This window comes from Mytilus trossulus, chromosome 1, assembly GCF_036588685.1.
Source record: "Mytilus trossulus isolate FHL-02 chromosome 1, PNRI_Mtr1.1.1.hap1, whole genome shotgun sequence".
In the NCBI taxonomy this organism is placed as follows: domain Eukaryota; kingdom Metazoa; phylum Mollusca; class Bivalvia; order Mytilida; family Mytilidae; genus Mytilus; species Mytilus trossulus.
Window position 1 is genome coordinate 102,909,824 of NC_086373.1, and position 15,986 is coordinate 102,925,809.

Genomic DNA, 15,986 nt, shown 5'->3' on the forward strand with positions numbered 1-15,986 from the left:
TATTCTACCATTCTGTAATAACATGCAAATGAACTTAACATAATAACGCTTGGCGTATATATTTGCATATTTTTTTAAGATGATCTTAAATCTGTTAACTTGTAGACGGGGAGTGTACGAATAGTTTACATCTGGCATTTAAAGTCATAAGAAACCTCAAATAAAAAAAATATGTTTTTTTATGACTCAATGGATAGTTTTCATTATAAAACTTATGTACATATACTTTTTTCTGAAGAAAATTCTTCAATTTATTCATATTTAGAAGAAGTTTACTTTATTTTAATTAAGCAATTCCAGGAAGCAATTCCCCCCGACATATTTTCCGTATGACAAGTTACCTAAGTGTGACCAATCTCGTAAACATCCGTTGATCGAAATACGCATTGATGTCCTTTAAATAAACTATTATTTGAATTTACATGTTAAACACGTGCTCAATTTCCATGCTTTATTGTTGATTTTTTTGTCGATTGTTGACAAACAGGTGACAATCGTTAAACTTTGGATTCAAAACACGAACTGTAATAACCTGCCATATTTTCACAACACTGACCGATTAAAAAAAATGACGATTATAAAAAATTTACACGAAAAAAATGATAAATTCGTGCACAAAAGACTAAGTTTATGATGTTTGTATGCAATGATTCAAAATTGGAGAACATTATTTTTCACCGGTCACTCGTTTCTTATGACTTTAAGTCCATATTTTTTTGTATGAAACATTACGTTGTAACTACAATCCTCTTCCCTTTCATAAATGTAGCCTACCGAATAAGACTATTTACCGGATTTTTTATAACATAAGCAGCATGACGGGTGCCACATCTGGATCAGGATCTGCTTACCATTCCGGAGCACCTGAGATCACCCCTAGGTTTTGGTGAGGTTCGTGTTGCTGATTCTTTATTTTTCTATGTTGTGTCGTGTGTACTATTGTTTATCTGTTTGTCTTTTTCGTTTTCAGCCATGGCATTGTCATTTTATTTTCGATTTATGAATTTGACTGTCCCTCTGGTATCTTTCGTCTATCTTTTAAAAGTTTTGTCATTGTAACATGCATTGCAATATTAAAATGAACACCTGCATGAAGGGGAGTAGTATTGGAAAATATGTAGTATTTGTCCGTTAAGTCCAGTACATTGTTGGTCATTTTTATAAATAAGCTGTTTGCAAAAGTTTGAATTATTCGAAATAGTAAGGATTGTCTTATTCCATGCAAAGATTACCTTACATAATAACCGTATTTGACACAACATTTTGAAATGTGAGGTCCTCAATGCTCTTTAATTTTATAATTGTTTGGCTTTCTAACTATTTTGTCTTATGTAGACGAAACGCCCGTCTGGCGTATCAAATTATGGGCATGGTACCTTTGATAACTACTCATACAACCCTGTATTTATGTGCTTCAATTGTAAGTTGTAGCGTTGTAGAAAAGAAGTTCAGTAAACACTTGTAAAAATACTCAAAACATTATCACCAAGATATTAATCAGATCTTACAACAAGGAACATGTTTTATTGCAAACAATTTAAAATATTAGGAAATTACTTCCATTTTATTTTTTAGGGACGGAAAGACGGTGGCAATTAAAAGGATAGAAAAGAAATCTTTTTCATTGACAAAATGTATAAGAGAAGAAGTCAGAACTGTGAGGTATGTATAAACGTTAATTGTCATCAAAAGTTTATCTGATGATATTAACCTTTATTTTATTGACAGAAACTATTGCAAAGTTTATTCTATAGTGACTTAAGTGACTTGCATTAATGATGCTAACGTCTCTTTAACAATATCTAATAAAAGTGTCCAGTGCTATTGATTTAAGATAATGATGTCCTGGTCTGGAATTTTCTGAATGATTATAATTCAATAGTCAATTGAAAAGTAACTAGAGAAATGCATTGTATAAGCATGACATTTTTTTCTGAAAAAATAGAGAGCCATGTTACATTCACGTACTAATTACTACTAATAATAGCAGGAATAGTTGCATATTATCATCTAAATCAATTATACACAAATGGACCAAATTTGAAAACTTATCGTAGTCGAATTTGAACATTAAAAATTTAAAACAAATATCATCAATTTTGTTCATACTCGTTGCGTATGTGTTTTTCATGGTTGAACACTTTACAAAAACCCTAGTAAAAAGTAGTTCAAATTATTCATTCTTTAATAAATTTGCCTTAAGAGGTATTAATGACTAAGAAAACCAATTTAAAACTTAAAAGGAGATACTTAACTCCTGGTATTATTCTGGTTTCTTTTCTTGTTAATTTTAAAAGTATTTCAAGTATTGAAGCATTGCTGTGTTTGAGTTTTCGATTTTGACATTTTCTAAGGGATTTTCGTTTTGGAGTTCATACTTTTTTAAATTTTTTTTTAGCATTTCAACTTGAGTAACATGTTTGACATAAGTGTTTCCATTAAAAAGAATTAAAAAAAAACTAAAAACGTAACATCGGGGATGTCCAACGATTGTATTGTCATTTAATACTATTATTATTTTCTATAATTGGATTTGAGGATCAGAGTCCTTCAGGAAACGAATCTGTTTTCAGCTCAATACTATGATTAATCCGAAGTCTTCTTTTGCTATATTTTTCTCCTATCAAATAAACTCATCAACTTAATGTTTCGATTTAATGATTATATTGACAATATTAAAGTCTCCTTTTTAACCTCGTTTGGTGACTGCTTCCATGTCTTTGAACTATTTCAATTTTTAAATTTGTAGGGCATGAAAAGTTTTTATATGTTATGATTACCTTATTAATTTATTGCTTACAATGTACCATTACGTTTTTTGGAGTGCTAAAAGCATTTATAACAATGTTATTAGATTCTGAAGAGATTAACAGTGTATTTCGTGTTTATCATCAGGTATATAGGATTGGTTGCAAATTGTCTGCATTGGTTAATGTAATAAAGCAGGTACTAATTTTTTTCCGGTTAACAAGATCGTGTCAATGTTATGGCAAATAAGATTTGATTAATTTATTAAAAACAAAATCAAATTGTATATCAATATTGTTAGCGTTTTATACATGAATTCATAAATGTTTTCGTAAAATACATATACTGTTCAAAGGGTCAAATGTAATTAGTAAATTCTCGAACAGAAAAATAATTTCTTGATGTCCTGTTAACTAGATTTTCATATAGGAAATTCTTTAGATCTTTTACAATTACACACAATCATAAGCAACCGTATCAAAAATATTTGAAGTTTGTATACGGCGACCTATAGCGGCTTAATTTTACGTCAATTGGTCACTGGTGTAGAATTGTTTAAATAGCAATCATACCGCATCTTTTAATTTCAATATTTGATATCTTTTTTGAGAAAATTATTCTTCATTCTAAGCATTCTGCTCCGGACATATGTTCTTTATCATCTTTTATATTTAAAAATTTTGGCTACTCTTTCTGTAATCAAATCCCCTAGCTCTTGATACAAAGAATCAGAATTTACTTTAAAAGAGCATACTTTAATACTCTTATTGTACCCTTTCCTTTTATATGATCACTTACATTCGTTCAGCTTGATTCCATCTACCAGTGTGCTTTATAGGTTGCGTTTGTAATAAAGCTACTAACATGTTACTTTGTAAACTAAGTTACCAGTTTGAAAGTGAACGATTTAACAGGAATAAAGCTTCTTCAAATAACTTCCTCCTGTAGATACTGTGAAAGCAAGATATTGATTATAAAAAAGAGTAAATGTTAAGTAATAAGAAATCAATTTAAACAATGTTTAATTATCTCTGTTTGTAGACAAATGGATCATCAGAATGTTTGTAGATTTGTTGGAGGCTGTATAGAAGTACCAAATGTTGCTATCCTAATGACATATTGTGCGAAAGGGAGTCTGAATGATGTGTTACTCAACGAAGAAGTTCCTCTGTCTTGGTCATTCAGGTTTGTTGTATTTCCAACGATTACTGTCATAATGAATTTTTACTGAACAGAAGACGCGATTTTACTGGCTTTGACTTTAATGATTTTCTTAACAGTCGTATTCATAAATTGAAACAATGCAAGAAATTAAACGTTTTATGTGAAATAAAACTCTGTTAGCATGAATTCCAATGATCAATAGTATATGAAATAGTAGTTTCATTTTGCAGTCATGCAGAACCGCTTTTATTATTTTTATATACAAAATGTATAAGGAAAATAAAAAAATTAACGCTTCATTTTTTGCGTCCGAACCCCTTTTTCGTATTTAAAATCCATCATGAACTCTTAAAGTCAAACATTTGATAGCCATAGATGTAAACATACGTTGAAATGTCCTTAAGACAGCTTTATTACCGAAAGGGACCCAAAGTCAACAATCAAATTGATCTACGGCCGACTTTACATAAGGGAGTTGCACACTTTAATTTCGTAATAATTTTATTCGTCAACGGGAATCAACGGGGATTTATTAACAAAATCAATTTTGACCTAAAAATGAAAACAGAAACTTCGTGAAGTTAATGTAAACTTACAGAAAAGCTTGCGCCATATTTATAAACCATATCCATTCATTGCAAGAACATCGAAAATACAGGCATATGACCATGTTTTATAAAAAGTTCATGTTCAAATGTTGAATCATTTATATTTGCTTATGATTTCATTTGCCTGTTATATGAAATAAAATACAGCATACTAAATATTACTCAAACTAAAATATTTGAATGGCCTTTTCATACTCAACAAATGACCACTTTTAAAGCTAACTTTTATTTATACCAGTCACCCGATTATTCATAATGGTCAATGTTGTAATGAATTTTTAGTATAATTTAGGTGCACTCGTACTTTACCCATGTTCAAATATCATAAACTCATTGAGAAAATATTAATCAATCATTGTTAAGATGAATTAAATAATAATTACAGTTTAAACAAAAAGAAAAACAATAGCAGATTGACCATTAAGAAATCGTATGACAATAAAATAACCACTTGGTCAACCTTCTGATCTTTGTTTACAGATTTTCTTTTGCTACCGATATTTCGAGAGGTATGAAGTATTTACACAGTCATAAAATAATACATGGAAGGTTGTGGTCCAGTAATTGTGTGATGGATGACAGATGGTCAGTTAAAGTAACAGGTATGTATCTTAATCAAATATCGTAGATCACGCATGTTTCTACTGTTAAAGTATCCGTGATATGAAAACAAATATAACTTATATCGACTGGTCAGAGAGAAACCAAACCAAAACCCCGGGGTGACCTTAGAAACCACGAAAGGATAAGTGAGATCCTAATCCACATATCACACCAGTTTCCTATATATAATATGATGGTGATGTATAACAAGCGATTCAAAGATGTCTTTTTTGCAATTATAAAAAAGATAGAAAACAGATATAAAAAGATACCTGGAATGCATTTCAACATATATACTTTTCAATTACAACTAAAATATTCAAATGCAGTCAAATAAAAGATTTTATTTTAAATAATTTAAAAAAAAGGTTTAAATAGCATATCTTGGTCAATTCAAAGACCATGGAATACTAAATATATTCTCATTGCATGTGATAAACCGTAAATGCTACATACACAGAAATCAGGTAATAAGATTTTGAATTCAACAATTTCATTGTAACATTTGTGTGCAAGAAAAGTATTAATTTCTGCTAATAGTTCTAATATCGTTTAAAAAAATATGATTCCATATTGTATTTTATAAAATTCACTTAACCAATTCTTGACGCTTCCTAAAATTTTTAGTGTTTAATGAAATTTATAAAACAACTTGGGTTATCCTTCTTGCCTCTAGATTATGGTTTGGAAACATTCCGAAAATCTGGTGTCTGTGAAGATGAAAACATTAAAAAGCAAAAGCAAGTTTATTTGGAACCAGAACTTGTGAAAAGTCAAGCTATACCTACTGAACACAGTGATGTATACGCATTTAGTGTTATACTGATAGAAATAGCAACGAGGGGAGATCCATTTCAGGTAAAATTATACTGGTGAACTATCTACCTGTTTTTTTCTCACGTTTAAAGGCATAAGTTGTAATGTTCTGCTAAGTTTTGTGTTTTAAACATTTAAACGCCAAAAATGCACAGAAAAACTCGATCAAAATGCTATAATTAAAAGAGAAAATTGTATTTTTATGTATTTTATTGCTGTCACTATCAAATGCATTTAATATTATGAATAAACATACAGAATTGGCAGCCAGAGCATAGAAATATCAAATTATATTCAAACTTTTTGCTGATTTAACTAGTGCGAGAAAAAATATCATTGCTTACAGAGTTCATTGATTTGTTTGTATTACATAACAAAAAGATGTAGTGATAAGATTAAACAGGATCTAAAAGTTAAGTTTTTGTGCAATTTAATTTGTTTTCTGCTGATTAGAAGGAAGCCATTGACTTCTAATAGTAAAGTCATCCGATGAAAATATGATGGCCACACCATCTTTATTTGGTTGGCCCCATTGGAAAGAAGGTGTGACATATGACTTTAGGTTATTGTGCAATACCGAATATCTATACCATAAGGGTAGTGGTGCACAATCTTCAGCGTTCAGTGTAGAGTTTTGTAGACCTTTAAGTTTTTATCCCTAATTTTCTTTGCCAATAAAATGCCTGTTTTCGTACGACTAAATGAGTCAGTCATCTCTTCCAAATACTGTGTTTCCGGAATGTTGCAATAAGATAATACAAGACAGATATGTATTGCAATGAATAATACGAATTATTCAACATGCTATACATAGGAAAATTATATAAAAAAAATAAAACAAACCATATATCTAAAACTAATGTTTATTATTCTTTGCAACTGCTCTCATATTGTAGAAATAACACTTTTTAATGTCCTTAAATATCAAGGAGCTAAATTGTTTATACAATGAAGAATGAGTTTAAGTTTTTTTTTGTCTCAAGAATAGGAAAACATAATGCATTCCTTTCCATTTGTGCGGATTGTGTCCTTCAGTTAATTATTTTATTTGTCAAAGACCGTTTTTTACTATCCAAATTGACATCTCCATGTTCCAATTAAGTTATAATGAAACACATTTATATTTCCTTTATGTGTGCCTGTATTTAACATAGGTTTATGGCTTTTATGGTCATTGTATTGACCAAATATGTACTTGTGCAGTAAAATTGCATTGTGTCTTTAGTATTTTTTAACAATAAAATGAAAGCAATCGTATCGTGCACCCTTCAAGTGTATATTCTTTTTTATTATTCTTTTTTCACCTTTTGTAGATAACTTATTTATATTTAGAATGCGAGTTGTCTGTTGAACCCCAAGAAATCATAACGTTTTAGTAAAGTCAAACCATTGTCCTTAAAAGCTTTGAATGGATGACTTAAAATATTGCAGTTAAAACGCGCATATCAATAGTTTAATTTTAAGGAGCAGCACTTAATTGTTGATAGATGATGGTTATTTTTCAAGTTTGTTTGTTTTGATGATCGTAATGAACTGTTTAAAGTTCCTTCTGTTCCATCCATAATAGTGATTTATCGATACCTTTTTTATATATATTATCCGCATGCTAACCAGTTTGCCAAAATATTTCCTTTTTATAATATCAAAAAAGTATAACAATTATACCGAACTCTAAGTTTAATTTAAGAAGTGGAAGTCTATACAAAAATACAAATTCATACGTTATCGACCAACTGAAAGAGTGAGTACAATTGAAATATCCCTGACATGGTAAATTTATGTTCCGAAGATGACTTAAACCGTGTTTTATCTCTTATTAAACCTCCTACTTGTATTACAGTTGTTTACAATTCCGTTATAATGTCAAATAGATATACTAGGTTAACCAACTTCTTCCAGACACGATCCAACATTTTACTGAAATAGTGAAAAAAGAATATAACATATTTTTGAAATTCTTTCCATTGCCCTATTAAGACTTACTACTTATGATAGTTATCTGATTTTGATTCCCGAATCACTTATTATGAAACAATTACAACAAATGTTGTACGTGTTTATATACACGATACTCTTCTCACAAATAACCCTTTGAAGGAAAATAGGTCTATACAGTTTATTTTTATTTACACGAAGGAAGAAGATCCATATTCTGTGCCTATTGACTGGCAACCGCCATTACCGGTTTTTGAGAAAACGTCAGACGAAAACAATTGTCCATGTCCGGATGAATATTGTAAGGTAAACGAAACAGTCTTAAGACATGAACACATTTTGCAATAGATTTTAGACATGATATATGTTCAAATATTGAATCAATGTGATTAATATGCTACCGATCCTGTAATTGTGTTTTAAATTCAAAACTGAGATACCTTCGTTTAAAACTGTCTGTTGCATGTGAGAAAGATACACATTATGTTTTTATGTAATGACCAGTTATTGTGTTTCACTACATAATAAGAGGTTCCTTGTACAATTTAAAAGTACCGTTCGGTTGAATAGAATTGTAATGTTTTAAGTGTAAGTGATAACCAAGCGGCAATTAAAAATGTAAGAAAAATCGAACGACTGTTTTGACTCGTATACCAAGCTCACCAATATCAACGTCGTTATTTTGCTGTCTGCTAAAGCATCAATTCTATGCAATGTTTTATAAACCGTTTTATACAACTAATTTTGGATTTGCATATTCAATTTTAGTTAATGGTATCGACTTACTCAGGTTTTTTCTGGATTTAGGACAGTATCAGAAATGCTGTAAAAACAATGTGACATTGCGATAACTTATGTAGTAAAATCCAACACTTTTTCCGTTTGTCTAAAACAATTTTTTTTTATTGACAGCTGATTTCAATATGCAGATCTCATAACCCAATAGAAAGACCATCATTCGAGAGTATTAAACGACGGCTACAACGAATCAATCCTAATAAACAAAACCCCGTGGATTTGATTATAACAATGGTGAGTTCATTTTAAACAAAATCCTACAAATAGTTTTGAATTTTTGCTGCATAAGGAAATCATTTTATCATTTTTTATACTGGCAATAAGTTGATGTTTAGAAGATAAAATGTTTCACAGAAGTTTGTTTGTTATCACCAAAGTAAAATTACAATTGTCAAAACCTTGGGTTTGTATCCAAATTGTGTGCTGCAATTTCCAATATTTAATACCTATTTTCTTTGTCTTTTATAAAATCACTATTTTATCAATTTTAGATGGAAAAGTACTCAAAGCATTTGGAATCTGTTGTTGCAGAAAGAACTCAAGATTTGATGGCAGAAAAGCACAGAACAGAGACATTATTGTATAGTAAGTGGTGATATAAAAGAAACTTTTTTTATAAAAAATTATCGACAAATTTATGATTTCTGTGCACGACAGTCTGACTTTGTTTTCGGATACATAATTCTGTGAAGTAGAATTATTTCAAAGTGAACTTTTAATGTCAAGGGAACAGCAGGAAATTATAGAGCATGATATAAACGCCGACTCATAATGAACATAATTATATAGCATAAATATAGGACAATCATGTTCTTGTTTTTTGTAGGGGTATAAAAGTTTTGTAATAAGCAGAACCATAAAGAAGCGATAACTAGTGAAACATAGAAATAAAAAAAATCAAGGGTACCAATCCGACTTTATCTTTCTTTTATAAATATTTAAAAATAAATTCATGTCAAACTATATCAGGAAAATATTGATTAATTGTAGCTATGTATAAAGGATTTTTGGTTCAGCAATTTCATCGTAAATTTTAAGCTGGTGCGTTTATACTCAACATTAAAAATATATGTCTCTTATCGATTTCAATGAAAAATGTTTATATATGAAGATATAACAACATTTTAAAATGAATTTATTTTATTACCACACACGAGTAAGGTGTGGAACTATGAAAAAACACTTTTCTTAATTTTGAGTTTGTCTTTCAATTGTTTTTAAATTCAATCTCGAATTTTAAATTGAGCCACTGATACAGTGTACCTCGGTGCTTATACATCAAAACATTGTGTTATTCTCCGATGGTAATTTGTTTGTATTCTAGTCTTTCGTTTTTCTTTATGTTCTCTAAATATGAAATTTTATTTTATTTTGACAGATTTTTTGTTTTTATAGTGATTAAGAGTATAATGTTGACTGTTGTATCAAATAGCTTTTGAATTTGCCTTTTGAACTTTTCTTTTTGAATTTTTCTTGGATTTCGGTACTTTTGTTATTCTAGTAACCATAATCCTTCTATTTTTGATGTCTTTATACAACCAATTTGCTCCAAATGAATAAAACACATTTTATTTGAAGATATTCTAATATGTATTTTAAACTACAGGTATGCTACCAAGATCCGTAGCTGATTCTTTGAAGACCGGACTATCGGTACAGGCAGAATCATTTGACCAATGCACCATTTACTTCAGCGATATCGTTGGTTTTACAGTGCTATGTTCCAAAAGTTCGGCATTAGAAGTTGTAGGATTACTAAACAGACTCTACACAGTATTTGATGAAATTATAGAAAATTTCTGTGTCTATAAAGTAGAAACAATAGGCGATGCATGTAAGTGGTTGTACATATTATTTTAATCCTTCAAAAGTCAAAATGAAACCAAAAAACTGTTTCAATAATAAGAAAGTGTTATATTTTGAACGGTGGAGGTGGGGTCTTTTCCTTTATAAATTGATACACAGACTGCCGTTGTAATCAGTGACATGTTTTGAAATTTCAAATATATGAATGGGATGCAATTTCACGGTGGTTAAACAAACAATGGATAGATATATATATGTCAACGGGTCATTAGTAATCATCTTGGTTTACGATGACTCTGAACACTGCGTTTGGTTTGTTATAGAATAAAATGAAAGATTCATGATAACAGGAAATGTGCACGACAGTCTGATAACATGATAACAGGAAATGTACATGAATTGGTTGTGATTTAAATATAAAATATATAAATTGGTTGTTTTTTGCATTAATTAATATTCGAAAAGGGTGTTTTTTAACCAAGCCGATATTCATTTTTTTTGTCTGTTGAAACCATAGTTAGATATTTCTTAGGTCGAATAAAATATTTTAACAACACACAATTAGCAAAACAAGGTAGGGTCATCCTGTATGTTAACCCCTATGAGTATTTGTATTATTAGTAAACTGCTGATATCATACTTTATATTTAATCCTCCTAAAAGTCTTTTAAATACGTCGGATATCTTTTTTTAAAGATAGTTCTTGTTTTTGGTCAGTACATCAACGAATTCCCAACGGATTACAATTTTGTCAACGGACAACTTTTATTTTCATCCGTTAGTCGTCCGTTCGTGCTATCCGGTAAGGTGTGACAGAGGCTTAAATATTTCAAAATATTTCTCTTAAATATATTTAAACAATTGACAACAAATTATTTGTGACTTTATGTCCTGTGGCTTTTTGTCTTGTGACTTTCTGTCCATTTACATAAAATTAATAAAAAGTAATAAATGTGAAAATGTGAAAAAAGTTGAATATGTTTAGTGATGACTTGGTGGGGGTGGGATAAATAAACCATTTCACATGGTCGTTCCTTAATTTTAATTGTTTTTTAATTGTTGTATGGGGTCACTATTAAAGATCATTTCACCATTAGCTTGATAAATTGTTTATTTATTTTTGCAGAATATAAAAATCTCTATGTTGAGAGAAAATCTCTGTCATTGAAAATAATTAACAGGTCATACAATTCTATCAAATTACCCATACCATCTAATTAATACTATCAGTCTCCAGAATCCAAGTTTAAATGACTTTTGTTGAAAGGTTTATTATAAATTTCAAATGAATTGAAGGATATCTACAAGCATAATATACTGCAGAATAAATTGGACTCATTCATTCAGTTATGACATAAATCTAAACATTGAACCTCAAGTAAACTAAACAAATGAATATCGAAAATGTACAGTCTTTATTTTTAAGATTCTGTCACTTTAACATAAAAAAAGAGTTAAATTTGCAAACACTGGTAAAAAAGTAACATACATAAATTTGTTTTCGTGATAATTAAATAACCACCCTTAAAAATTAAACCACCATTCATCTATCGAAGGTATTGTAGTATAATTTTGAATGACCTCATTGAAACAGCAATCGCACAATAACAAACTAAAATGAAAGATTACACTTAATGTACAAAAAATGTCATTTAACTTTATTCTTTATTCAACACGCAACATGCAGCACGCAACACGCAACACGCAACATGCAACACGCAACATGCAAAATAGCAGTTCCCCCCTAGAATTACTATATTTGAAATATTAGTGAACAGCTATCTCGTTGACGCCTAAAAACATTATCTTTTTTTATTAATTCAAACCAATTTCTCCTTCCTTAAAAAGAAAACAAATATTTTATAAGTAAAAAGTTAATGGAAAGTTTAACTGCAGAGTAATTTGATTATCTGGTATGCCGATCATACTTTAAAACAAAATCTTTTTTATTTTTTTTTATTTTAGACATGGTTGCATCAGGGTTGCCTAAGCGTACCCCAAACCACGCATCAGAAATAGCTCAGATGTCCCTGAAAATCGTCGAAGCAGCAAAACATTTTAAAATTCCTCATCTGCCAAATGCTCCTCTGAAAATAAGAATTGGCTTACATTCAGGTAAGTAATTGATTATATTCAGAACATAGGTGATTACCTAATTATGTAAATGATAGCTGCACTTGTTTATATACATTATATTTGTTTTAAACTGCAGAATATCATACTGGTAGTAGTATAAATGCATGAATGTTCCATTCGTCAGTTATGGAATAACGTCTAGTTATCAAGACGACACTAACTGAATGGATATCACTTACTTAAACTTCCTCATTTTGATAATTTGCATAATTTATATTTTGATTAAATAATTGTCACATATTGTTTTGGCCTTGTAGGTGTTATACTTAATATAAAATAATTTGCCGTTTTCATTGGTTACAGTTTTATCATTTCACCCTAAAAGATATTATGTTTTTTTAGGGTATGTCTGTGCTGGTGTTGTAGGTAGAACTATGCCAAGGTATTGTTTGTTTGGAGACACAGTTAATACAGCGTCCAGAATGGAATCAAATGGAGAACGTAATAAAAATTAAAGTTATCTCATAGAAAATAATCAATCTCTTAAAAGCCCCAATCACACTAGACAATGACCGCACCAAGCTCTCCGCGATCTAAAATTAATTCAGATCGTGGTGAGGTCGCAGTATAAGCGGCATGAAAATGTAAATTTTCTTTTTTTTCACGATGCTATTACGTCCTCATCACACTTCTACAAAGATCTCGCTACTATTATATCACATTAACATGTTAAATTATTGAGGTTTTTGAATCGATATATTCAATCTAGTTAATTTTTACGAATGATACTTTTCTTTATCATTGTAGTCAACATTTGTCAAATATAAATAAGAATCTATGTCATATTTGTGTTAAAAGTATGCCTCACCTTATATGCAAATTTCTAAAACACATCTCATTCATGTTAATATTATAAGAATAAGAGCAAAAAGTAGAACGATATATGATTTGATAATAGCATGTATAACAAAATGATATTATTGTACTTTTTAGCTTATAAAATTCACATAAGTGATGACACATATTCAGAGCTGGCAATAACTGGAGGGTTTCAGGTTGAGGAAAGAGGTGTCATAAGTGTAAAGGTATTTTTTTTTTACTATTTTTTTATTGGTGATACTTCAGAAAGGTAAAAAGAAAAAATGAATTATCTAAAGACAGTATGAGACACAATAGGATAAAGACAAACGATATCTTCAATACAAATAATAGTTATTGCAGCTATATTTTCTTATTTAGAATTTGTTAAGCATTTAATTAACGACGGCATAGAGTGAATAAAGGGAGACAACTGCGACAATTTTAAAGGAAAAATGCATTTAAAAGATCAGTCAGTCTTTCACAAAATTGAAATGGCTGAAATATTTTAATAAACTGATCAAAAATATCTGGATTAAAATTAAGAACTCAATATGCGCTTGTGACGGTCGATTTGAATAATTAAGAAGGTAAAATAGAGTACGAAGAAAACGATCATTGACGACCAGAAATTCCGCCAGATTTGGACAAATACAGCTAATGTGATGTAATTCAAACATGCTTCTTTGAAATCTTATCTTCACTTTATTGAATGTCTATATCCTAATCAAGATGCTTAATGTATATATTTTTAGGGAAAAGGCGATATGCGAACTTGGTGGCTTACTGGATATGACCCTTGCAAGATGGATAAAAAACAATCTTTGATTGAAAACAGTCAGGGATATGATATGTTTTGATGATGACATTAAAAGCTGAAGTGTTCTTGTTGGAGAAGATATAAGTATACTAAAGTATACTTCGATTTAAATAGAGATTTTGTGCAGCATTTTTATTCTGATATATATCCACAAAAAACTAACAATTATTTGATTATTTTATTATCTGCACCAGGATAGAAATAGTAAAATAGTATGATGCATTTAAGTGTTTGACATCACTGTATGAAAGAAAGTAGATCGACACATATATATATATATAGATGTTCTACCGAAAACAATGTTAGAACAGCGGTATACTTCTGTTGCCTTAATAAATCAAACGAAGTTTGGTGAGTTGATGAGGGAGATTAATGTTTACAAATGTATTTTTTCTGGTATCGAGTCTATGAAGCCGAAAAACTGAGCCGAAAAAGCGATACAAAGGCTTATGTTTCGAGTAGCTGCGGCGTCGTCATCAACAATTTACGAGTTTATGGCTTGGTTTAGTTCACGGGGAACCGCTTAGGGTTGGTCAATAATTGTTGGTATGCAGTTACATAAAAATTAGCATATCTCAATTACAACTCCCTCAGTCATGGTCGTTTCACTGGATAACATTTGCATATTTAATGTAATAGTGAGTGATAAGGTCCATTTAAATGGAACTACTAGTGTGTTTCAATGAGAACAGGCATACAACATTTTCACATCTCAATTCCATGGCTTTTATTATACCCCACCTTCTAATTGATGGTCAATTGGCTTTTAAACTTTTACAAAGTTACATGTATAAATTTGTGGATAGGTCAGTTTCAAATGACTATAAGTAGTAGGTCAATTATATTTTGCATGCAGATATATAAGTATTGGCAGCTCTCATTTTCATTTAGAATTGTTGGCTCCCCCTTTAGTCATGGTTCATTGACTTTGAATGTTTTGCATTACTTACGTGTTAAAGTTTGTGATTATATCAGTTTATGAATAAACGCTTAATGTTAAATATATGATAGTTTGTATGCAGTTGTATTGTCATTTGAATTCAAATTTCCATGGGGATAATTTTGTTCATTGAATTTTGAACCGTTTAAAGGTAACCCTTGTGAAAAATCAATGGTATTTGGTATGCAGGAGGTTTTTTTTGTCATGCACCTTTTGTCAGGATTCATTGTCTTTATATATTTAACCTGTTTAGATTTCGACATTTGCGTTATACCCCGAAATCACAAACCGCGAGACACATCCCTGCGTCAACAGGTTTTTTTTTTTATCAATATCCCATTTATTTCTTCCCGTCTTCTAGCTAGTTTCCCTATATATTATTGTATAAGTACTACGTACTTCAGTTGTATGACAGAGGGAAGTAAGGTTGCATATTGTATACATATTTTACTTTACGATTTGCATGTCCGCCATGATAGGTCATGTATTTAGGAAATAAAAAAATATTACAGGTTCTATTTTTTTAATTGGTGCCAATTGCTGACATTTTGTATTCAACGATATTATCAGTTTTAGTATTATTAACTAAAACACTCAGACACATATTGTGTGCAACAAGAACAATATAATATAGTATACAAAATTTTATAAATGGTCAATAAATAAGACAAAGAATAAACGCAACCATTTAATCACTACGGATGAAAAAGAGGTTTTCAGAATTTGTGAATAAGTTAAGGATAATACTAGCATAGAAAAAAATGTTTAAGATATATTATCAATAGAGAGTGTATTTCATTGGTTGTTATTAGTG

The 15,986-nt window shown here is 30.1% G+C and overlaps 1 protein-coding gene across 1 annotated transcript in view; it reads left to right on the top strand.

Annotated features, from left to right (window-relative positions):
• LOC134694448 (atrial natriuretic peptide receptor 1-like) overlaps positions 1 to 15,676 on the top strand; it is a 42,960-nt gene extending 27,284 nt beyond the window's left edge. Inside the window, exons 8-19 of the mRNA XM_063555463.1 lie at positions 1,576 to 1,662; positions 3,790 to 3,933; positions 5,001 to 5,122; positions 5,800 to 5,981; positions 8,076 to 8,180; positions 8,787 to 8,906; positions 9,164 to 9,257; positions 10,279 to 10,506; positions 12,444 to 12,593; positions 12,957 to 13,055; positions 13,548 to 13,639; positions 14,168 to 15,676. Of these exons, the coding sequence (XP_063411533.1) occupies positions 1,576 to 1,662; positions 3,790 to 3,933; positions 5,001 to 5,122; positions 5,800 to 5,981; positions 8,076 to 8,180; positions 8,787 to 8,906; positions 9,164 to 9,257; positions 10,279 to 10,506; positions 12,444 to 12,593; positions 12,957 to 13,055; positions 13,548 to 13,639; positions 14,168 to 14,272 (1,528 nt within the window). The 3' untranslated portion in view covers positions 14,273 to 15,676. The remainder of the gene's footprint in view (positions 1 to 1,575; positions 1,663 to 3,789; positions 3,934 to 5,000; positions 5,123 to 5,799; positions 5,982 to 8,075; positions 8,181 to 8,786; positions 8,907 to 9,163; positions 9,258 to 10,278; positions 10,507 to 12,443; positions 12,594 to 12,956; positions 13,056 to 13,547; positions 13,640 to 14,167) is intronic.
• The last annotated feature ends 310 nt before the right edge of the window (positions 15,677 to 15,986 follow it).